Genomic DNA, 25,725 nt, shown 5'->3' with positions numbered 1-25,725 from the left:
TGTCTTTGCCAATAAAACCCCATGAACAGTACGGTCCATGGAGTCATGAAGAGTCAGACACAAATGAATAACTAAACAACAACCTCAACTAGGCCCTCTCCAACTGATTCTCTATCACATCACAGTGTTTGTCCCAAACCTTTTCTTTCCCCTTCCACTGCATCCCTTCCCCATCCTCTGAGCCTCTACTGACTGCCATCCTAGATCTTTTTTAGAAAAATTCCTTGAAAAAGCCATCTACAATCAGTGCTTCTGCTTACTTTATTCTCACTCTTTGCTAAATCCCCTGCATTCTAGTTTCTGTCTTTATCACATTATCGAAACGACTTCCTCCACTAATCTTAATTCTCAAGTCTAAATGCAGTATTTGACACTGCTGATCACCCTGTTGGTATCTGTTGGGAAAAGTGAGAATACACATACAGAAATCTGGCAGTGAGAGTGATATTGTGATTCCTTGGTCCTATGAATGTCAGATTAGTTTATCCTTAAAAAAGTATTAGAACAATCCTCAAGACTTAATTATATTAGGGAACTAAAGCCTGGGGGTATTGGCAATACTTCCTGATCACCTCAGTACAAAACAGGCCTGAGGAACTCTGGGAGTTCTTTAATACTGTTTAGTAGAATGATGACTCAGATGGAAATTGTTCAATTACTGTTGGCTAGCCACTAAGGGCAAATTGATTCCAAAGCCTAGATTTTCCTTTTCTGCTTATCCCTTACATACCACAGAGGGCAGCAATAAACAGGCACCAATAAGAAACTTCAATGCTTTCACAATATGGATAATATTAAAAGGCAATTCAGAGACTTGTCAATTAAGGGATCAGTGGAGGGGGCAGCTAGGAGGCACAGTGGACAGAGCACTGGTCCTAGGGTCAGGAGGACGTGAGATCTAGCCTTAGACATTTACTAGCTGTGTGACCTTGGGCAAGTTACTTAACCCTGACTGTTTCCAAGAGAAAAAAAAATAGAGATCAATGGAGAGAGCAGTTTTAGTACAATGATAAAGACAGATGCTAGATTGTAGTGTGTTTAGCAGAGACTGAGAATAAAGTAAGTAGAAGCACTGATCGTAGGTGGCTTTTCAAGGAATTTTTCTAAGAAAGGTAAGAGAGATCTAGGATGGTAGCCAGTAGAGATGGTAGGAGATAGTGAGGTGTTTTTTGTTTTTGTTTTTGTTTTTGTTTTTTAAGGATGAAGATGCTTGGGCTAGTTTGCAGGCAGAAAGGAAAGAACTAAGATAGGGAGACTGCAGATTAGAGGAAGGATCATAGTGACAGCCTTCTGTTGGAGAAGATTGGAGAGGTATTCTTCTTCCTTGCTTTCTCTTTGTCCCTCCCTCCCAAGCCACTCAGAGCCCACCAAGGGTGGGTGAATAATTACAGCAACATGGCTTCTCACACTGCTTTGATGAATTAGGACTTACCAACTACAAGTAAGGAACCAGCAGCAGAAATTTTCCTGTTATCAGACTCTGGCTGCTATTGTTACACAGTTATGACAGCTTTGGGTTTTCTGCTCCTAAGTCTATTCATTTTTTAATTCAATTTTATTTTATTTTCAAGTCTGAATTTTCTCTCTCCTGCCTCTCCATATCCCATCCCCACAAAGAAAGCAAAAAAAAAAAACCCAACAAAAAAAACTCCCTCCAAAAAAACCCCAAAACATATGGAGTTAAGCAAAACAAATTCTAGCATTGAACATGTACAAAATATATGCCTCAATCTATACTGACTTCATCAGTTCTCAATCTGGATGAAGGTAGAATATTTTTGTTTGTTTGTTTTTGCTAGGCAATGGGGTTAAGTGACTTGCCCAGGGTCACACAGCTAGTAAGTGTCAAGTATCCCAGGCTGGATTTGAACTCAAGTCCTCCTGACTCCAGGGCCAGTGCCCTATCCATTGCACCACCTGGCTGCCCCAAAACTCTGGTCTTTTCATCAAGAATACTTGCAAGCCTTCTATTTCATCAAAGGTTCATTTTCTCCCCCAGTAGATTTATATTCAATTTTACTGGGTAAGTTATTCTTGTTTGTAAGCCTAGGTTTTTTACTGTCTGTAATATAGTATCCTGATGGCTATTAAATCTTGTATACTCTTGATTGTGGCTCCTTGATACTTGAATTCTTTCTTTCTGGCTGCTTGCAGTATTTTTTTCTTTGATCTGGAAGCTCTGGATTTTGGCTCTAGAATTCCCAGGACTTTTCATTTCGAGGGTTCTTTTAGGAGGTGACTGGTGGTTTTTTCCTATTTCTATGTTGCTCTCTTGCTCTAAGGGATCTGGGAAGTTTTATGATTTTTTAAAATTATGATGCCTAGACTCTTCCTTTTGGTCATAGATTTCAGGTAGTTCAGTGATTATTAAATTATCTCTTGTCTGTTTTTCAGATCAGTTGTTTTTGCTGTGAGATAACTTCCATTTTCTTCTTTTCCCCCAGTGTTTTTGCTTTGTTTTAACACATCTCATAGAGTCTCATAGCTTCTATTTTGTCAATTCTAATTTTATGGGAGCTATGTTCCTGGGTAAGTTTTTGTACCTTTTGTTCTAAGCTGTTAATTCTCTTTTATTATCTTTCTTTTATCAATTTCATTTTTTTTTTTTTTGGCTTTTTGGTGAGGCAATCAGGGTTAAGTGACTTGCCCAGGGTCACACAGCTAGTTAAGTGTCAAGTGCCTAAGGCTGGATTTGAACTTAGGTTCTCCTGTCTCTAAGGACAGAGCTGTATCCACTGCGCCAATTAGCTGCCCCAATTTCATTTTTTTCTCCCAATTTTTATCCTCTCTTGTCCTTTTGTTGTTTTTAATATCATTTTTGTTGTTTTGTCATTTTTCAGTCATGTCCAACTCTTCATGATCCCATTTGGGATTTTCTTGGCAAAGATACTGGAGTGGTTTTCTACTTCCTCCTCCAGCTCATTTTATAGATGAATAAACTGAGGCAAACAGGGTTAAGAGACTTGCCTAGGGTCACACATCTAGTAAGTGTCTGAGGCTAGATTCAAACTCAAGAAGATGAGTCTTCCTGACTCCAGGCTGGGCACTCTATCCACTGTGACACCACGCTGCCCCTAAAAATGTCATTTTTAGCTCTTTTTATAATTATTGCTCTACTTTTTTTTAGGAACTTGGGTTGGGCGTGTGTCTAAACTACATTCTTCTTTGAGGCTTTGCTTGTAGTTGTTTTGGAGTCATTCTCTTCTTAGTTTGTGTCTTGAGCGTCTCTGTCACTATAATAGCTCTTTATAGTGGATTCTTTTTTTTTTCTTCTCATTTCCCCAGCTTACTTCTTATCTTTGGACTTTGTTATCGGTAGGTTCCAAGCACTTCTTGTGGGTAGAGGTAATATTTGTGTTAAGCCTCTGTCCTTTTGGGTCCTCTGCAGTCTTCTTGGGGTACTGTGTTTTGTATTAATCCAGGATCTCCGGACAGCTCAGGTTGGAACCAGCAAGTTTTCAGTGCCCCCAAACTGATGTCTCCTGAACCAATGTCTGCTCACTCCCTTCATGGTCTGAGCTCTGCAATTTCCCGATCCAGGTTTGGGCCTCACCAAGCTACTGGACCCAGCCATTATCTCATGCTGGGAGGCTCCACAGATAGAGCGCCACTGAACTAATGACTCCCTTTTGGACTGGAATTCCTTCCCTGGTTTTTTCATTTCAGGTTCAGCCAAGGCTGGAGGCTGAGTCCCTGTTCTGCTCTGGTGGTCAGAGCCACACAGCTACTGTTTACATCTGAACTTGTTCCTTGCTCAGTATTCAGTCAGAGCCCGTGACCACTCCTCTCCACCAACGCCAGGTGCAGATCCCTCCTAAATCTGGCCAGAACTAGGTACTGAGTGACAGACCTACTAGAGAGCACATGTACCTGCCTTCTGCACTCGCACAGGGATCCCTGGGACCTCTTCTTGCCCTGGTGCTTCCTTTCAGGATTACAACCTGGTCCTTTTTCAGTCCCTGGGTGCTAAAGGGAGGGCAGAGAAGAAGGGACTAAGCATTTACATAATACCTGCTATGTGCCAGACACTGCTACCTGCTTTTATAAATGTTATTTCATTTGAAGGCAGATACTATTATTCTCATTTTACAGTTGAGGAAACTGGAGCAAACAGAGGTTAAGTGACTAACCCAGGGTCATACAGTGAATATCTGAGGGCAGATTTGAACTCAGATCTTCCTGATTCCAGGCCTAGCACTCTCTCCACTGTACCACCAGCTGCTAGAATACTCTGTGTTGTGTACTCCTAGCCTGGCTTCTTCCCCCATATCCACAGACCTCTGTCTGTCTCCCTATGTTAATCTGAGTTGGAAAAATGACTCGCTGTAATTTTTTTTCTTGGATTTCCTCATCAGTCTGGTGCTTTTTCTAGATGTTTGGGGAGAAGCCATGGCAGGGGATCTGGGCTGTGCTTCTTTCTGCTACTCTGCCATCTTGATCCTGCTTCCTCTCTGCTAAATCTCACTTGACTGTTCTTGCTTCTTCCTGACCACTCCATTCAGGTTCTTCTCTCCTTTCAGTGGCTCAAATTAGTGCCTGCAGTACCAGTGATTTACCTTTCCCTTAGAAGTTATACACTTACAAACTCCACTTTTCTGTTAGTAATAAAACCAATAGTTCTTATTTAATTATACCATAATCTCCAAAAACTATTCAATTTATTATTTTTTGAATTTTAACATCTTAAAGCCTAAAAAAGTTGCCTATAAATGAGCTGAAGTACTACAACAGCCTGCACCCTAGATCCTCAAATCAGTCCTATTAATATTCTGTGTCCTTGAAAACTATTTCTTCATGCTTGCACATAAAATTCCATTTCAGTATATAAAATGTTTTCTTCATCTCTTTCAGTCACCAAATTATCTCACATAAAAGGGGCATCACCTTCATCTTTTAAAACATGATCTATACCCTTTTTAATTATGCAAATATCCATTTTCTGCCCCTGCTGGTATCTATATGGCTCCCATCTTCATTGAAAGCTGTATTCCTTGATTTTAGCAGTTTCTATTAAACAAAACTTATTCTTCTGATCTTTTCAGCAGCCTGACTATTCACCTCTTAAAGGAATATAATTTTAAAAAATTGAGAATTGTTAAACAAGTAGAATGAGAACTAAAAGAGTGGAGAGTCATAAAAACTAAGACTGGAGAGAAAATTCATGAGAAGGAGGTGTTCAACAGTATCAAGTGTGGCAGAGTGGACAAAAAGGATGAGGATTGAGAAGAGACTGTTACAGTCAAGAGTTTAGAGATCACTAAGCTTAAAGGTGCCATAGATAATGAATAAATATCAATATTTAATATATAAGGACAAGTATCATACCATCTAAATACTTCTAGGAAAAATTAATCAAATTGGAGAGATAAATAGTAAATCTACAATAGCAGTGGACTTCAAACCCTTACAGACCTAGACAAATTTAATCTCAAAGAAGATAGAAGTTAAGCATACCTGAACATAACTTTAGAAAAATTGTAGATGCCATCTCTGATGATTACTAAATGGGAATAGAAAGGAATTTATATGCCTCTTAGTTTTATGAGGCACCTAAAAAAAACTAGGTATTGGGGTAAAGACTTCATCAGAAATGTAGAAAGGCAGAAATAGTAAAACCACTTATAGATCATAATGAAATAAAATTATATTAAATAAAAAGCCCTTGAAAAGAGAATTTAAATATAATTGAGACTAAAGAACATAATTCTAAAGAAATGGTGGGTCAAAGAAGAAATCATAAAAACAAAAGAAAATTTAATCAATGAAAAATTATGACATACAAAACCTTAGGAGATATAGCTAAAACAGTTCCTGGTAAAATATTTATTTTTCTAAATGCTTTCATAAACAAATGAAAGAAAGAAGAAATTAATGAGTTCGATACACATGTTAAAAAAAAACACAAAACAAAACTGAACAAACACAAATCGAAACCCTTTAACTAAGCAACAAAGTAGAAATTCTGAATAGTAAAGAAATTAATGACACCAAAAGCAAAAAAAGAACCAGTGAATTTGTAAATAGTAAGAAAAGCTAGCATTAAGATAGTACTTGAAGGTTTGCAAAGTGCTTTACAAATATCTCATTTTATTCTCACGACAACCCTGGGAGGTAGGTGATAAAATAAAACTGGGAACTGTTTAAAAAAAATAAATGAATTAAATGAAGTTAACTAATCTAATTTAAAAAAAAAAACTGTTCACATAAAAAAACAGAAAAAGAATTCATGGTCATGAAGAGGAAGTAAAGTATCAGAAATATCTTGCCTAACTACATGCTAACAAAACTGATAACTTAGAAGAAATATATGAATACTTACAGAAATATTAAGTAATTAAATTAACAAAAGAAGAAATAGACTAAATAACCAAATATCAGAAAAAGAAATCAAATAAGTTATAAATAAACTCCTAAAGAATGAAACTCCAAGACTAGAAGGACTTACAAATGAATTCCATCATTTGAAGAACAAATTAATTACAATATTATAAAAAGTATATTACTGCATGCAGTAACAGAAAAAGAAGACATCTTTCCAATCTCTTTCTCTGATACAAATTTGGTCTTGACACCTAAATTAAGGAGAGACGAAGCAGAGAACAAAAACTATCTACCTATATCGCCCCCCCACAAAAAAAAATTATCAAGTAGACTAGAACACATTGGAAAGATTATACTCTCTTACCAGGTTAGATTTATACCAAGAATGCAGGGCTGGTTCAACATAATGAATATTATAAATATAATGAAATATGTTAAAACATAAATAATAAATACCATGATTATATTAGTTGATATGGAAAAGACTTTTGACAAATTCTGGCACCTATTTTATTAAGTAACCTACATAACTGAATTATAAAAGGATCTTTCCTTAATATAGGAAATTATATCTATCTAAGACTAAACAGTATATGTAATGGACAATGGTTATAGGTCTTTCCAATAAGATCAAACATAAAGCAAAGATACCCATTAACACACCTATTATTTAACATGTTAGAAATACTAGCTATAGGAGTAAGACCAGAAAGAGAAATTGAAGAGATAAGTAAAGGCAAAGAAAAAATAAAATTATTACTTTTTGCAGATGATATGATGATTCATTTAGCAAACTCTAAAAGGTTCAACCAAAAATTAACTGAAACAATTAAAAACTTCAGCAAAGTGTCAAAATATAAAATAAACCTACATAAGTCATCAGCATTCCTGTTGATACCAACAAAACCCAGCAGGAAGATCTGGAAAGAGAAAATCTATTAAAAATAACAATAGAAGATAAAAAAAAATTTGGGAGTATATCTACCAACATGTACACAGGGAGCGTATGGATCCTATTATAAAATATACTTTGCAGACCTAAGTAATTGTAGAAATATTCATTGCTCATGGTCAGTCCAAAGCAATAAAATAAATAATGAAGTTACTACCTAAATTCAGTGCCACACTAATTAAATGACCAAAAGCTTATTTTAAAGATCTACAAAAAATAAAAATGAAAATCATACGGAATGACAAAAGGTTATAAATCTCAAGTACAACAATTAAAAAGGTGGTAAAGGACTCTATCAGTATCAGATCTCAAACTATGCTATAAAACAGTAATTAGTGAAATGATTAAAATGGATAAAAAATAGAGATGCTAATTGGTGGAACAGAATAGGTACACAACATACAAGGGCAAATGAACATTGTATCCTGGTATTTGAAAAACCCAAAGACCCCAGTTACTGGAGTAAGGACTAACTGACAAAAACTGCTAGGATGGGGCAGCAAGGTGGCGCAGTGGATAGAGCACAGGCCCTGGATTCAGGAGTTCAAATCCGGCCTCAGACACATAACACTTACTAGCTGGGTGACCCTGGGCAAGTCACTTAACCCCACTGCCCAGCCAAAACAAAACAAACAAGCAAAAACAAAACTACTAGGAAAACAGTTTGGCAAAAATTAAATATAGACCAACATCTCACATATACTATGATAAATTCCAAATGGACACATGACTTAGACATAAAAGGTGATATGGAGTCCAGAGGCCTGAAGAGGAAACATCCACCTCCTGTCAGAGAGGTGAGAAATCTTAAAGTGCAGATTGTGATGTACATTTTTGTACTTGGCTAACGTGGGAATTTATTTCTCTGAACTATGCCTGTTTGTTATGAGGGTTTTATTTTTTAAATTGTTCATGGTGGGAGGGGGCAAGTAGCTAAAAGTAATAATGTTTATATAAATACATTTTTAATTAAAAAATAAGGAGATCATTGACAACTTTGGAGAGCAGTTTAGGTTGAATGATGAGGTTGGAAGCCAAAGAATAGAAAGTTGAGAATGAGAAAGAGGAAGCAGAGATGCCAATTGTAGATGACTTTTTTAAGAAGTTTATCTGGGAAGGGGAAAAGAGATATAGCTGGCAGGCATATTAGGATTTACCAGTATGAAGTTGAAGATTGTTTAGCTTCAAATTCTCCTTAATTTCTCTCAAATTTCTTCTCTCAAATCCAACCACAGAACTCTTTTCCTGTTTTTGGAAGTGGTTTACTTGGCAAAATGGGAAACTATCTATAAACCTTGCAGACTCAATTCTGGGCAGGGAAATAAAGCACAATACTGAATCATGATAAAGAAATGATATTGAATCAGTAAAGAAAAGTTCAATTCTGTGATTTTCCAGGCTCAGTGTGGATTAACTGGAGTTGGTAAAAGAAAAGAGAGAGAATAAAAAAAAATGAATTAAAGATAAATTACACTGAAAAAGTACAGACTTGAAAATCAATTAAAAGGCACTGAGAAGTTTATAAAGGCATTCTTAGAAGTAGACACCTTTAAATGTACCTCAGATTTAGATTGCCAAACAGAAGAAATACTGAACTAGTGATTTTTTCACTCAAATAGGGGCAATACAAGGCCCTCATCTTTCCCAACTATCAGAATTTCCAGGATGAACCAGAAAGAAAAACCCAGTACTGAAGGAAGTTTTATAACTCGTTGAGATAAGAAGAGAATAGAAAGATTACTGTTCTTGTTCAGTCGTTTTTCAGTCATGGTCCGACTCTTTGTGACCCCATTTAGTGTTTTCTTGGCAAAGATAGTGGAGTTATTTGACATTCCTTCTCTAGCTCATTTTACATATGAAGAAACTGAGGCAAACAGGGTTAAGTGACTTGCCCAGGGTCACACAGCTGGTGACTGGGGCCAGACTTGAACTTAGGAAGATGAGTCTTCCTGACTTCAGGCCTGACACTCCATCTGCTGCAAAACCTAGCTGCCTAGAAAGACTATGAGGCTTGTAAAGCTGTGAACTACACTTTGATAACTACTTCTTCTTGAAGTTGGAGTTAGTTTTGAGATTTCTCATGCTTTCTAAGCTGGATTCACAAATTTTAAAAAATTCCTGTGGATGTGGAAAAGTAACTGGAATCATCTAGTAAGATTTAAAACTGAGTGATTTGAAATTTGGATTTATATTGGGTTTCATAAGTTAATTGGAGAAATTATTGTTCAAGCATGGTTGAACTGTACTCTGAATGGTAACTGTTGGTACTATACCTTTGTAGCTATGAGAGCAAAAGGGATAACTGCTCTCCACTGATTTCTGAATGCAACTAGTATAAATTACCCAAACTGATAGATGGATGGAATGGTTGTTTCCAAATAGCTGATTTAAAGATGCATTTGACTGGTTTAGTATCATCTAGCTAGCAACAAGTTCTGATTTGTGTCTTATGTTTTAATTTCATTATATTGTTTTATGTTAATTATACTTACAATTTCTTGCTTTGTGGCTTTAGGAAATTGTTGTATAAAAGTACTATTGATTTGAAGGAAGATACCTAGAGTGTGATGCATTTGTATTATTAGGAGGTTAACTCCTCTTTTGATTTGTAAGCTGTGATTTTTTACAACTCTGAGCTATTATTTATTAGAGACTTCTCTTAAAGGCAGAGTGCCTTTCTGGCTAAAAACTGTCTAAAGTATTCAAACAGTATAATCTGGTTTGTTAAATAGTTAACTTGGTACCTAGGGAAGTATCTATATCTATGGGAAGCATTGTGTGAATGTGCCAGATACTCTGGATTTTTTGCCTGGATTAGGTCAAAAAACATCATCAGTTCCCTGAAAGAACTTACAAGAAAGTGAATGTAAATTCCACTATAAGACTAGAGATAATTAGGATATTTATACAGAGGAACTAAGTCCCTCTCCCAATATTAACACATACTTACAAGCAAAAGTATAAAAATTATTTATATGGTGAATTGTCTGACTGATTATGGAATATATGGAAACTCATTGGATAAACTAACTCATTTAGTGTATATCAGCCTTACATCTTTTCAGTTAACTTTGGATAAACAAACTAAAGTTTAAAAGTTTTCCCATTTGCCCTTGGGGAGTTGACATGAAGTGCATTAAGCATTCAAGCTAACTATAACCAGTGCCTTTTGGGGTTCAAGTATATTCACTTTATGTGTAAAATCTGACAATTATTTTCTTAATTTCTAATTCTCCTTTAATATCTCTACTGCTCCTGAGACATCCAGTGCCTTTATCTTGCCCTCGCTTATCAAAACCCCATTACTACATTTCTCAAGTTCCAAACTTACCCTTCCTTTTCCTGCCCTCCAAACTCCATCAAACATCCATTCAAGTGTGGCAGATATCAGCTCAGAAATTATTTGCTTAAAGTTACTTCTAATGAGGTGTGAATAAATCATTGGTGTAAACTTTCCAAGGGTCTTCTTCATTTTAAAAGAGGAGTCTATAAAGCCAAAATGAATCTCTAATTGATAGAATGTGTGAAGTACCTTTATTTATCTACTTCTCAACACTGCTGCTACCTCTTTTTGTATAGAAATTATCAAATGCCCAGCATATAAAGCTAAATTATTATTTCAATAACTTGTTTAGACTGTCGAGAAAGACTCTTAGTTTTCAAAAACCTAGAATAATAAATTTCAGCTAGAAAAACTTACATCTGTATTCATATAATTTTTTTGTTTCTGAACCTGCTCAATGTTAAAATTCAAATGTTATATTGCCTTAACAAATCTCAATAAGATTTAAAAACAGATGTTGAATATAATGAATTGAGTACTTACACTTCTATATTTCACAATATATTCCAAAATGGGTGCCCCTCCGTCATCTTGTTTCATTATGCTAAGTTTAAAACTCTTTCCATTGCTAGGCTGTCCATGGATTGATGGAGGGCTTGGTTCACCTAAACATAAAATATAGCAGGTTTGAGATTTGTCTGGTGATGCTGTTTTCTTCATGATAATTAAGATGAGTTTCTCTCGGTAACGTTTTGAATAATTTCCAGAAGTTTTGATATTATACATTTTATTATGATAGACTGGCAACATGGTACAGCGGCAAGACGTCTGGACTGGGAACTGGAGGACCAGAGAGCTAGTCCTAGTTCTGCCACTAACTAGGCTGTGTGACCTTGAGCAAACCTCCTAACATTTCCAAACTTCAGTTTTTTTTTCATTTGGAAAGGAGGAAGAAGAACATTGGCCTGGTTGATCTCGTAGGGTTATTGAGAATGAAAGAACTTTGAGAACTGTAAAACGCTATGCAAATGTAAAAATATTAATATTGGTGAGAATCCTTTTAAAAGGCAGATTCAAAAATGCTAAAAAATCAAATTATATTTATGATAATAACAAGAGTAATAATAATATCATATAATGGAAAGAGTGCTTTTTCTAGATTCAGAGGAGCTAGATTCAAACCTTGCTACTGACGCTTACTGTCTTTGTGACCTTGGGCAAGTCGGATTCCTTCCAACTCCAGATCTATGATCCTGTGACCATAAGCTCATTCAAAACACATTTACATAGTGATTTAAGATTTTCGATTTTCATGCTGCCTTATCTGCATGATCTCATCTGTTCTTCATAATAACCCTGTGAGGTAGATGCTATCATTATCTCTATTTTATAGATGAGGAAATTGAGACTCTGGGAGGATCATTATAACTAGTAGTCATCTGGGATAGGATTTGAAACCGGAGTCTCTAAGTCCAGAATTCTATCCACTATCCCAGTTATACAACCACTACAATTACATTTTATAAAAGATAATTATCTAGTAATCAGTCGTCTATTCACAATATTTTTGACAAAGTAAGCTTGAAGAGGATATTTTGTAGCATCTTATTCTATAACAGTATTTCAACATTTTCCCCAATTTAAACATTAGCCTTTGATGTTATTTATCACATGGAAATTGTATTACAAAAATGACATTTATAAAGCTATTTCAAGCAAAATAGATCATTAAGAATTTCGCATTCATAGGACACCCAGAATGCTTGAAAATTTAGGTAGGTGGCTGCTGTATCTCTTAGTTGATATTCTCAGACATGTTGTACCACCCCTCTGGCTTTGTCTGATTCCTCCAGTCTTCTGTAAAGGCAGAGTATTATAAAGACTTAAAATTTTACACATCGTGGGTAGAAGTTCCTGGCCTGTTCAGAGTAATGTACAAAGAGATATACATAATGAAGCAATGTGATATGGATTGCATGTCTACTAAGATGAAGGAAAGAGGAGATCTTAAACCTTATTAACACATTTTGAATTTCTTTCTGATACTGGTTGAATTTTTAAAAGTGTTAGACCAATTTGGTTTTAAAAAGAAGAGAGAGAAAAGAGAAGCTGGTTGAACTATGGAAATAGAATCTTAGAATGTAAAAAGAGAGCTTGTTAGAATGTTAGGGAGCTTGGAGATTATCTCTCACATCTCACATACTTACTGAACAAACTAATTTAATCCAATTACAGAGGAAAAATTGAGGCTCAGGGAGGCTAAATTATGGTCCTAGAGTTACTCAGTAAACATCAGGCCTGGAACCCAGGTTTATTAAAACTAATTCTGTATTCCTTCTACTATACCATGAAGCCTTACCAATTAAATTCTATCAACTAAGAGAGAGTTGATCATGAGCCCTCAGTTCAATGGATTTTCCCCCAAGTCCATCTGATGAAATTACAGAAAGTAATGGGCAAGTAATAGAGATAACAAGTTATTGAAGCTTTAAATGAAGTGCAAAGTAGCATCTATAGCAGGTGTGAGGAACCTGGGCCTCAAGGCCACATGTGGCCCTCTAGGTCCTCAAGTGTGGCCCTTTGACTGAATCCAAAGTTCACAGAACAAATCCCCTTAATAAAAGGATTTGTTCGTAAAACTTGGACTCAGTCAAAAAGGCCACACCCAAGGACCTAGGAGGCCATATGTGGCCTTGGTCACAGGTTTCCAACCCCTGATCTATAATTTATCACCTAGGGATGAAGTTTTTCTTCTGATTGGCCATACTCTTTCACAATCAAAGCATTCTCTGTGGTGTCACTTAACGCACACAACAGAGAGCTCTGAGGAGTACGAACTCTGGAAGTTCAGAAGAGACTCAATTATGGGAGAAAAATCTAGCTCTCAAGAGGGAATCAATTGATTCCCCACCTCCCCACCACCTTTGGCTATGACATTATGCCTAGGAAGGAGTAGGTCCAAGGATACTTTGCAATGTGGTGTTGGGGGCGCAGTAGAGGGGGTTCATAGCAACATGAGGACATTGTGAATAGGAAAGTGACACTGAGGCCTTGCAGTGCCAGAAATGTGAGTCATCTCGGCCAAATGTATTCCCTAAGTGTGTGCCTCTCTACCATATGTGTGCCGGTGCCCACTCTTCCCACCGATGCTATATATATTTGTGGGAATGTGTCACGTAGGTTTAAGGGGGAATGTTTTGTAGCTATTATCCTTAAGATGCTATCTCAGGAAATGACTTTGCTTTGAGCTAATTGTGTTTGGCTGACTATTCAAGGTAAATGCACCAGTGGGGCCTTGTGAGCAATAGTACTTTGAACCTAGTCATAGTAATTCTTTTGGGGACACAACTTGGGATTATAGTTTGGGGAGTGCTACATTATGGGAATGGTCCAAGTTATATTTAGGACTCTATGCATTTTACAGATTTTCACTGGAGGGGATTGTCCAATTGGAATCTCTTCTCTCTCTGTGATATCCTAGTTTTGAAGAGAACAGTTGAGGAACTTTCAGGTGCCCCATGTGTTTCAGGGACCCAGAGGCATTTTCATTTGAGACAGTTTGATTCCTCACCTGATGAGGAGGGGAAGGCTTCCAGTCAACTCCAAGACTTCTCTTTTGAGAGGTCTGCTTGTACCAGGGTTTCCCTCTGAAGTTCAATTTCCTTTCCCACTTCTTTTTAAAAATTGTTTTTGGGCAAACCTTTTTGTATTACCATCTCCTAGTGAGTATAATCTAAGGCCCTTATGGAAAACTACTAATTTTCAGATTGTCCAAGAGTCAGTGTCAGAATCAGTAAACATTTATTAAGTGTCTAATATGTGCCAGGAACTGTGCTAAGTGCTGGGTATACAAAGGGAGGCATAAGACAGTGCCTGCCCTCAAGAAACTCACAATCTAATGAGGTAAGATAACACATAAAAAGAAGGGGTGGGGGCAGTATCTGGCACAGGGCATGATGAAGTCCTGTAACCAAGGAAGGTAACAATCTGAAGAGGTAAGTTTCATCTTGCAAAATGATGAGTTTCTGGAGATCAGGAAGCAGCTGGGTAGGAAATGGTGAGGTGAATGTCCAGAGAGACCTCCTTATACGGTGTAGGATCAGGGAAGAGGTCTCCAATGTCTATCCTCCACTCTCTCTAATCAGAGATAGAAGGGGCCCAAAGTTTGCTGGGAGGGAGGGGTTGGTGCTGATGAAGAATGAATTTCAGAGCCAATTTCATTTTGCAGTATGATGAGTTTATGCAAATCATTAAGCCCAGGAAAGCAGCTGGGTAGGAAATGAAGTCCAAGAACTGTGTCATATGAACTTTGCTGAGATCCTTTAATGTAAAGTTTTAGGGGGAAGGCACTTGAAAGAATTACACTTGATACTCCCCAATTCATTGGAGAGCTATCCAGAATTGGAACTATGGATAAATGTACTAGACAAATGTTTAAACGGCCAAACTGTAAGAGGGTATTTCCCTCCAGCCCACTTGATGAAATTACAGAATGTAATGGACAGGTTATAGAGACAAGGTGTTAAGGCTTTAAATAAATTGCAAGGAAGTGTTTACATTTTGTTAGGTCTTTAGAGATATGAAGAAATTCTGTAGTCATGCTTGATGGGCAGCTAGCCACTGGCTGGCTAAAGATCAACCACACCACTTGTAGCACTTTAAAAAGCAAGACACACTCTCTGGGTGGGCACTTCAAACAGGAGACAGTTCTGAGGAGTGTGACCTCTTGCATTAGAGAAGAAAGTCATCCATGGAGGAAGAACTCAATCCTTGAGAAAGAATAGTTTCTTGATTTGGAGGAGGAGGAAGAAGAAGAGGAGGAAGAATTTCTGTTTTTCCACTCCCTGCCCCATCTAGGCCACACTGGGGGCAGTGAGGCTACCTGCCCAATAGAAAACATTCCTCTCCCCCTTCCCACCTCACATCCCCCCCCATCCTCCCCACCCCCACCCTGCCCCACCACCAGGCAGGCATAGTGATTGAAAGCATAAGACGGAGGAGCTTAGTATTAGCCTTGGAATTGTGCTAGCTACAAGGAAGAACTTGTCCATGGAATCCAGCTGACTGACTTGTCCTGATGTGGTGAAAGGAATCAGCATGAGGACAACATAAGAGAAAGGATATTGGGGCCCTACAGGACAAGAGGTGAGAGTCACCTTGTTTATCACTCTGATTGTAGACAGCTCAGTACAGTGGACCCAGAGTCAGGAAGACTTGAGTTCAAGTCTCACCTCAGACATTTACTCGCTGTTCGATCCTGGGCAAGTCACTTAGCTTCTTTGTGAATCACCTCCTCATCTATAAAATGAAGGGATTGGACCTGATGGTCTCTAAAATCCCTATTAGCTTTCAATCTATGGTCTTATTTATTGGTGACTCTTGAAACACTTTCAGGAAAAGCTCCAGACATGTTTCACTTCCTTCCTAAATCTCTGGCCATTTTTTTTTTAATAGCCAGGTCAACTGCCTTTCAGAGAAACTTCTGCCTTATTGTCCCCACTCTACTAATTGGTAACTGAATTTCCAGAACTACTATTTCAGCAAAATCCTCATACTTACTTCATTCCCAACTCTCTGGCCATCTCCTCTATAATCTTGCTAGCCATCTTGTCCCTGCCTAGGTTCAAACATCAACCACTCCCACTTCCCATTTCCCCAGTTCTGGAGTTCTGGAACAATGATCAAATTTTTGTTGTCATTGTCCCTGGATGAGATGTGCCAAATTATTCTCCTATGGCTTCTCTGGTTCCCTTCTCACCATCTCTCTAACTTTCTGGCCCCAAGTGCCCCTGCCTGGACATCATTTCCCTTTGTGTGTTATCTCCTTGTTAGAATGTAAACTTCTTGAAGACAAGGACTGTCTTTGTTTTTTTGTATTTGTATTCCAAGAATTTATCATAGTGCTTGGCACTCAATACATGCTTTTTCATCAATTAATTACTTATTAATTAACATGTTCCTTACCACGAACCCAATGTCTTGCTCAATTCACATATTAGGATTTCTTTGAGATAGTGACTATAATTCATTTTCAAAGCCTAGTTTGTTACTTATATATTTAACTTACTCATAGCTAATGATCCACTATATTTGAGATATCAATAGTATTTATGGATATTGACCATGAATTGTAAGAAAACTGTAAGAAAACTGTAAGAAAAAGAATTGTAGAACCAATAAAGGTTTCATCAGATAAATCGATTAAAACCAAATGAAGGTAATATCAAGTGATAATTTCAACTTAACTTTTAGATGTAATTAGATACAAATGTTAACTTGTGATGCAAGAATATACATATTATTTGTGGGCTCTAAATATCTGTGATTATACATATAAATGGTGAGGAATAGAGGTTTGGACAATAAAAACAACAGACAATATAAAAACTTTTAAAAGGTTCATGGAAACTAAATCTCTAAGTTAAGCTACGGCTTAAACATTATTTGCTACATGCTTATAATGATGAGTTATCAGTGGATGTATAGAACATCAATTCTTATTAAGCCTTAGGTGCACTTAGGCAAGTATTACTTTTAAAAGAATTACTAATATCAATACATCTCTACAGTCTCCTCTAATCTGCAGTAATAGAAGTCTAATATACTACCTGTGGCGCTGAGTGTGTGTGGCAAAATTAGGGGAAATAATTCCCCTAAAGAGAGAGGGAGAGAAAAGGGGAAAATATAAATGGGAAGAGGAAGCACAAAGAGGTAAGGGAAGACAGAAGGCCACAGAAGAGGGGAAAAAAAAAGGGATAGAGAATACTGATTACTTCGAAGAGCACTCACTAGATTATGATATTTATGTTGCCTCAACTGAATATTCATTTCTTCCCTATTCCCCTAAATTGATTAAGGAAAATGGTAGCATTCTGAAGTCATGCAAAGATTTAAGAATTGCTTAAGACATTCATTCCACTTGGGATTGGTAACTGACATAGATAGCTCATCGCCTTGGGCGACTTCAGTAATCTAAGTGGTGACTGGAATAATACGACCCATGAATTTAAGGAGAGTAAATTGGTGCTGTTTTGTAGCCTCTGGAAGGATACTCCTTTGGGTGGAAAATATCCATGTGTGGTGTCAGAAGTGGAAAGAATATTAGGGCTTATAGAATTTATAGCTGTTGTGAGAGATCATTTAGTCCAATTCTTCATTTTACAGATAAGGAAGCTGTGGATGAGAGAGGCTAAGTGACTTTACTTAAATTACAAAGGAATTAAAAGTAGAGCCAGAATTCATTATCAGGTATTTGGATTCTAAAACCAATCTTCTTTCCAACCAGGCTGAGTTTGAAGTTTGTGATAAGGACTTTCATGTGACTGGATCAAAGGAGATAAGAGTTTCAAGGGAAAAGCTTCAAGGATAGAGGGTATATAATTTTGGAAAGGTGAATCTTAGACCCTCCTCCTGCTCATCCTTTAGAGAATTAAACCAACTAAATTAAAACAGTGCCTTTTGTGCCATGAGTATCTTGAACACAAGAATTATATTGTCATTTAATTAAGAGTGAAACCTTGGACTGTTATTCAGAGCCATAAATTCTGAATGGGATAGAGTTATAGCCCTAGGTAGCATAGGAAAAATAACTCCTAAGCCTCACCCTGGAGCAACTGTAGAAGGTAATGGATCTTCCAATGGCCATCAAAGTACATATGAGAGGAAGACTAAAAACACTATTAGAGGCAGCAGAGCTGTGGCTGAGGTCACTGAAGACAGAAGAAAGCAGTGATTTGTCAAACCAGGCAGCAACACTTGAGGAAACCTAGTGACACTGCAGAATATTTAGTGTGCAACTTTGGAAATACTATAATGAATGTAAAGAATATATAATGTTTTAAAATTCTTTCTCTATGAAATAAAATCCTTTTGATATATAAGCTATTCCAAAGCTTGTAGAACTTAAAGCTCTGCCCTGTATTATCATGGCTAACATACTTGCAAGTGTGGAATTGGGGCCATGATACTGGGTTGTGTAGTTAAGAGTTTTTCCCTAGATATCTTGTGAAGAGAGTAACTTGAGGAACTTTGTGCTATAGACATTTTATATAAACAGTTAATTTTACAGTGCAGACACCTAGCATATATTCACCTTAATGCTTGACTCTAATCTGATTTCAATTTGGTGATATATCAGGACCAAGGTAAACATTTTAGAATGTATGGGTAATACATACAATCAGTGGGGACGTGACAGTAAGAGAAGAAAGTAGCTTGCTGTTGGAACAGAGTCTAATAATAATAAGTAGAAGTGAATGAATTTATTATTATTTTTTTTCCTGACAGGCAGAATTCTGTCTTATTCCATATTTGAAGGCCTTATTTTTGTATTTCTAGACAGAACTAGACTATGCCAATAAACATAATTGATTTTTGTCCTTCAATATTTAGAGTGGGAGAGTTGATCAGCAGAACTTCCGATAGATTTTCCTTGAGCTCACTTGATGAAATTATAAAATATAAAAGGCAGGTGACACAGACAACAAAGTGTTAACGTGTTAAAAAATGTAAAGGTTTATATTTTACCACTCTTTTAGGGGGAGTGAAAAAGTTCTTCAATTAAACTTCATGGAATTATAAGGTACTAAGCCACTGACTGGTCAAAGAATCAGGCATTACCCTGGCAGCCTTTAAAAAGCAAGATATTTGAAGTTGGGGAAGTGAGTCAGTTGAGAGAAGAGACAGCTCTGAGGAGTGTGACCTCTACCTATGGAAGAAAATATGCTATTGAGTGAGAAAAATTCTTCAACTCTCAGTGGGCAAGGGTATTTCTTTCTTTTCCTCCCTTCTCTACTGGACATGTCATCTTGCAGTGGAGTTACTTACCCAGAAGACACCATGGGAAGAGAAAGGACATAGGGTCCCACAGGTGTGACTTGTCTTGGCCATCTGTGTTCCCTAATCATCTGCCTCTAATTGTGTGCCCTCTCTTCCCACTGATACTATTGTATTTGTGGGAGATTATGCCTCAAGTTTATAGAATAGAATGTTTTGTAGCTATTGCTCTTGTAATGCCGTCTCATGAAATGTCTTTGCTTTGAGCTAAACTGTGTGGTTAGCTGATAATTAAAGGTAAACAAACTGTTGAGACTGTGGTCTATAGTTTTAGGAGTATAGATCCATGGAATATCTTGAACCTAGAGTAGTTGTTCCCCTGGGGATCCGTCCTGTGAATGTGATTTTGACAGGGGGTAGGATTAGCCCAGAAGGCTGCACATTCAATAACATCAACACTGATTTATAAAGCACATACCTTTTGTGAAGTATTGTACTAGCTACTATCAGGGATGCTAGCAAAGCATGATGCAATGGAACTGATTTTTAAACTAATTAATAACAATTTGTGTAATAATAATTTAAGGTTTACAGAGTGCTTTCCCTATACAACTTTGTGACACAGATAGTACAAGTATCATTATCCTCATTTTATAGATGAGGAGACTGAAGATCAATGAAATTACAGCATTAATCTACTGTCATACAGGTAGGAAATATAAGAACTGATAGTCAAATCCAGTACTTGTGGATCAAGAAGTTCATTACTCTTTCCATTATGTCATATCATCTCTTTTAATGGATTTAAAAAAATATTCAAACGAGTGTTGTTCTTCAAAACGGTTCCTTTGGAATAATATATATTTATTTTGGAATTATTGTTTTGGAGCTGCCTTAAGAGTCAATTTACAAACTAAATAAAAAAAAAACCTGTCCTCCATTATTTTACAGCCATAAAGCTTTTGATACTATATTGGAGAATTTATCTGAAGCATTTTTTTTCACAATAATTGCTTCTAAGAGTAGTAATAGTAGTGGGTAGGATTTACATAACTTTTTAAGGTTTACAAAATGATTTACAAAACTTAGCTCATTATTACAGATCAGGAAACTGAGGAAGATAGACATTAAGCAACTTTCTCAAGGTTACCCGTAATAAGTGTCTGAGAATGGATTTGAACTCAGTTCTTCCAGATTTCTCTATCGACCACGCCACCTAGCTGCTTTGGTGAGTTCTAGATGACTTTTATGTTTTTCCAAAAATGAAACTTTCTCCAGCAATGAAGATTTGCCATTTTAAGTATATTCAAAATAATGTGCACTGAAGAAGACAATTCCAAAAAAGAAAATTTGAAAATAACCTAAACTAATCCTTGGGGAAAAAAAGTACAGTTTTCTGAAGTGACTGTTTTGAATATTCATCTGCATCTACAGGTTTTCCATTTTTAAAAGAAAACAAACAACCAACCAGGCTCATATAAAATCTGCCATAAAAGGAACAGAGAGTAAGAACACAGAAAAGGAAAAAAATAGATAATGTAAGACAAGTGCTAAATTGTGTAGTCATTTTGATGAATGTTTGTGTTCAGAGAACTGAGTCATCATGGGCTGGAGGAAGAATTTATGCAAAATGCATGACTTCAGATGGCTTTGAGAAAATAGTTAGACTTGGGATAGTTAGAACTAAGGGGGGAGATCACCAAAGTCTTAAAGCAAGGGGTTTTGACCTTTTTTTGTCATAATCACCAGGCCTTTGGAAGTCTGGTGAAGGCTATGGACCTTATTTAGAATAATATCTTTAAATACATAAAATACAGTACATAAGATTACAAAGGAAATGAATTACATTAAAATAGTTATAAAAATACTTGTAAAAAAATAAAGATCAAAGACTGCTGGGCTAGAGGAACAAACATTTATTAAACACCCACCATGAGCTATATACTATGATAAGAGCTTTTCAAATATTAACTCATTTGGTCCTCACAACAACTCTGTGACATGGGTGTTATTAATGTCCCCATTTTACAGTTGAGGAAACTGAGGGAGATAGAAGTTAAGTGACTTGCCCAGGGTTACAGATTTGGTAAGTGTCTGAATCTGTATTTGAACTCAGGTCTTTTTGACTCCAGGACCAGCAAGGTGAGAATAAATTTATTTCTAGTGGGTATATGGAAATCAGCCTGAAAGAGTGGAGAAATTAGCTATAATGAGAAATATGGCTACATAGTTCTGTTATTTCTTTTTAAAACAATTATTAATTCCTTCTAGCCAATTCCATAATCCCAGAAATGCTGTGTATGAAGGTAAGATTATAGAGAACTTTTATATCATTATTTTAGTCATTGGTTTTCCTTTTCCCTACTTTCTAACAGAAAAGAATGATCTTAAACCCAAGAAAATTTTATCGTCTTTACAAGAGCCCAAGGGGGAAGGTTGTTATGTGAATGAGTCTGTATCAGTTATTATTCTCATATGATCATTGTTAAACATGTGGATTAATTTATTGGTTCCATTTTCTCTTATAACTTACAGTTTATGGAATAAAAGCAATAGCTACCCTAAATTAAAGTAATAGATATTGAATGTAATAGTAGACAGAAAATAGAAAAACTATGACCTAATTAATTAAGATATAAATAAATAATGAACATCCTTTATTGGGAAAATTTCCCTTGGGAAATTTGTGTTTAAATGCATTTCTTTGCATTAGTGTAGCACAAAGAGGCTTCTAGTATTCTGAATAGATTATATATTAATCCAAACTTACTTTGAGTTAATTTATGAATTTGTATGCAAAGAGAATGACAAGCAAATTATAACATTTTAAAATCCTGTATTAGTTGAAATTATGATTACTTACGGACTGGCAATGTTTGAAAGATTTCAATTTTACTGTAGTCCCCTTGACCTTTTCCATTTACAGCTGCAACCTTGATTTCATAGGTTGTATTTGGTTCTAAGTTGCTTAAAACAACCGTTGCTGAGAGAAAAAGAGAGAGACAGAGAGTGATTTAATATACATAAAAGGATAAAGGAGGTTATAAAAGAAGTACAATTTCTTCACCATATCCAGAATATTTTTTTCCTGTAAGTTACTAGGAGAACAGAGGAAGGGATGAGAATATGAGAATGAAATGGGGAAAGGGCCCTATCCTCAAACTGATATAACTTCCTCAGTGGGCACAGTTGTTCTCAAAGGTTGAGACAGACCAAGGAATTTTCAACTTTAATGAAGGATATATGAAAGCAAAACACAAAAAAAACAATCCCTTAAAAGCCACCTGTGACATATAATAATCATTCTTCATTTAAAAAGCCCTTTAAAAATATTTTCTGTGCAAATGCACTAATAGGGAAATTCTAGATTTCATTCAAAGATGGCAATGAGAAAGTATCCAACTAAAACCTACTTCTCCTGAGAAACACCATATCAAAAAAAAAAAAAGAACCAAAAAACCATCACACGAAACAAATATTCAATAAAACTGAAGAGATGCACCTCCAGCTTGTCTAGGATCATACCAGAAGATGACCATAAGCTGGAGGTTTATCTCTTTAGGGGATCTCTGGGCAGTCTGAAGCCAACATTATTTCCTGTAAACCAGGGCCTAAAACCAGAAGCGTCTGGTTAGTTGGGGCCAAACCACAGGACGAAGTCAAAGCTGGGGATCTGTTGGATCAGTGACAACACAAGAAGACAGGGTGGACATGGGGCAAGGTCAGTGCATAGGAGACAGGACCTGGGCAAGGTCAGTGCATAGGAGACAGGACCTGAAGTCAGTACAATCTCTGGAAAGATGAAATATGAAGCTACTGAAATCTCAACACAAGCCCTGATGTAGCCAAACCAGGAGACAAAGTCAAGTCCCAGTAGATGCACAAGGTGATAGAGAGGCTGAGGTTAGTGTGTCCTATAATCTCTTGTCTATGTTTATTTGAGGTGCACCAGAAGATAAGACTCAAATCACTGGATCCACATGGGTGGTTACAAAAGGAGATAGGGACTGAGGCTGAGCATGGGGCCTGGTCTCATTCTTAGCTCCAGCTCCCTGTCTCTGGCAAGAGTTATATAAGAAATCAAGGAGGGATAATAGGATGCAGTCACCCTATCCAGCAGTGGCAGTGTCATCCAGACTATAGCAGGGCCAGATAGTAGGTCTAGCCATCATACTGAAGTGTAAAAGAAGGGACAGAGTCTGTACCTAGTGCCGAGTACCCACCTAGACCCAATACAAGAACTGAGGCCAGAAACCTATGTAAATAGGTTTGCTCTTATTACCATTAAGAAATAATGTGGATTGAGAACTTGAGGAGGAAAACCCAAAAGAGGAAAGTAACTGTAATAAGGACACAAAGAGCACCAGAAAAAAGAATGCATTGGCAATGACTATAAGAATGGAATAAAGAAAGGAAGAAAGAACTGAAATGAGATAAAGAATGAAATTAGTGTAGTTGGAAAGAGAATAAATAACTCAAAACAGAAGGAAGAAAACATTTCCTAAATAGTGGATACTCCAAAAAAATGGAACAAAACAAACAGAATTTAATGATTCCATGAGACAAAAATATGAAAACAAAGTAAAAAAAAAGCTTCAAAAGTTAGAATATATTAAGTATCTACTATCAAAAACAAATGAACTAGAAGATAGGATGAAAAAAGATAATTTAAGACTCACTGGGCTCCCAGAAAACCATAGCAAAACAAAAACCCTCAAAGAAATTGGGATATTGTATTTCAAAAAATCATAAAAGAAAACTACCTTGAATTATTAGAACATGAAGGAAAGTAAAAATGGGAAATATCAACACATCAAGAAATGTGATAGCCAAATAGTTATAAGTAAGAATTAAGAGAACTTCCTAAAAGAATCTAATTCAACCCTTGAGTTGTCAAGAAACACGATGAGAATTCTTGAGAAAAGAATTTTATTGGTACCCTGAGAAAAATAAATGGTACTGTGTTTGCAGAATTGAGGAAGTCAGTAGTTGTAGTTACGGTAAAAGGTGATTTTGGTCATAATCTTTCTCAATCACTTAATCAATAAGCGTTTATTAAGCAGTCATTCTTTGCCAGGCACTATGCTAAACAATGGAAATACAAAGAAGGTAAAAATATGTTCCCTGTCCTCAAGTAGCTCACATTCTAAAGGAGACAACATGCTAAATATTATTTATATATAAAGTATAAACAATGTAACACAGATCTGACCATGTCACCCTCCTGTCCCCTACTCGACAAACTCTAGTGGCTAACACCTTCAGGATCAAATATATAGTTTTCTACTTGACATTTGAAGCTCTTCATAATCTGCTACCTTCCCCCTCAAACTTTTCGGTCCTCTTTCACTCTTCCTATCCCTGTTCAGGTACCTGAAGATCCAGTAACACTGGTTTACTTGCTATTCCTAAACAAGATACTCTATCTCTTTACTCTGGGAATTTTCATTGGCCATTTCCCATGCCAAGGGCAGCTGGATGGCACACTGGATAGAGTGCTAAGCCTAGAGTTTGGAAGATTCATGTTCTTGAGCTCAAACTAGCCTCAAACACTAGCTATTTGACCCTGGGCAAGTCACTTAACCTTGTTTTCCTCAGTTTCCTTATCTGTAAAATGAGCTGGAGAAAGAAATGGCAAGCCACTCCAAAATCTTTGCCAAGAAAACCCCAAATGGGGTCACAAAGGGTTGGACATGACTGAAATGAATGAACAACAACAGTCCCACGCCTGGAATGCTCTTGGTCCTCATTTCTGACTCCTGGCTTCCCACACTTCCTTCAAGTCCCAGCTAAAATCCTACTTTCTATAAGAAGCCTTTCCTGATGCTCCTTAATTCTAGTGCCTTCTCTCTGTTGATTATTTCCAACTTACCCTGTACACAGTTTATTATACATAGTTTATTGCATGCTGTCCTCCCCATTAGACTATGGGCTTGAAAGCAGGGACTCTTTTTAGCCTTTCTTTGCATCCCTAGCACTTAGCACAGTTGCTGATAACCCACGTTACATACGGAGGCTCTTTTAGGAGTTTTGAATTTTTTTCTTTCCCATAATCATTTTCTCATTCATTATAAACCCATTATAATCAAATGCAAAATGCCCAACAGTGTTGTTGCTAATTAATGTGCTCATTTTACTGTTTTTGATATATATTAATTGCATGTAACTATTACTTCATCATTTCTTATTTTATATGCTGAATGTTTAATGATTATTTTTAGCATTATTGGTTTGCTAAACACAATTTTTATTTTACTACTTCTTAAAAAAATGGAATGTGAAATGTTTAATAAACATTATGATGTTTTTGGACTAGAAGTGCATAATGATTTCCTGATTTTATGAGAGGACCCAGAGAATAAAAAACAAGGACATTATAAGGATAATAAAAGGA

The 25,725-nt window shown here is 36.6% G+C and overlaps 1 protein-coding gene across 1 annotated transcript in view; it reads right to left on the bottom strand.

Moving 5' to 3' along the window:
- The window catches only part of NCAM2 (neural cell adhesion molecule 2), a 251,181-nt gene that overhangs the window by 50,762 nt on the left and 174,694 nt on the right, over positions 1–25,725 (bottom strand). Inside the window, exons 13-14 of the mRNA XM_027875469.1 lie at positions 22,195–22,314; positions 11,100–11,221 (exon numbers count right to left, since the gene is read on the bottom strand). Coding sequence (XP_027731270.1) covers positions 11,100–11,221; positions 22,195–22,314 — 242 coding nt within the window. The remainder of the gene's footprint in view (positions 1–11,099; positions 11,222–22,194; positions 22,315–25,725) is intronic.

Source organism: Vombatus ursinus, unplaced genomic scaffold, assembly GCF_900497805.2.
Source record: "Vombatus ursinus unplaced genomic scaffold, bare-nosed wombat genome assembly UNPS02014809.1, whole genome shotgun sequence".
Lineage (NCBI taxonomy): Eukaryota > Metazoa > Chordata > Mammalia > Diprotodontia > Vombatidae > Vombatus > Vombatus ursinus.
This window is presented reverse-complemented; position numbering and strand designations above follow the sequence as displayed.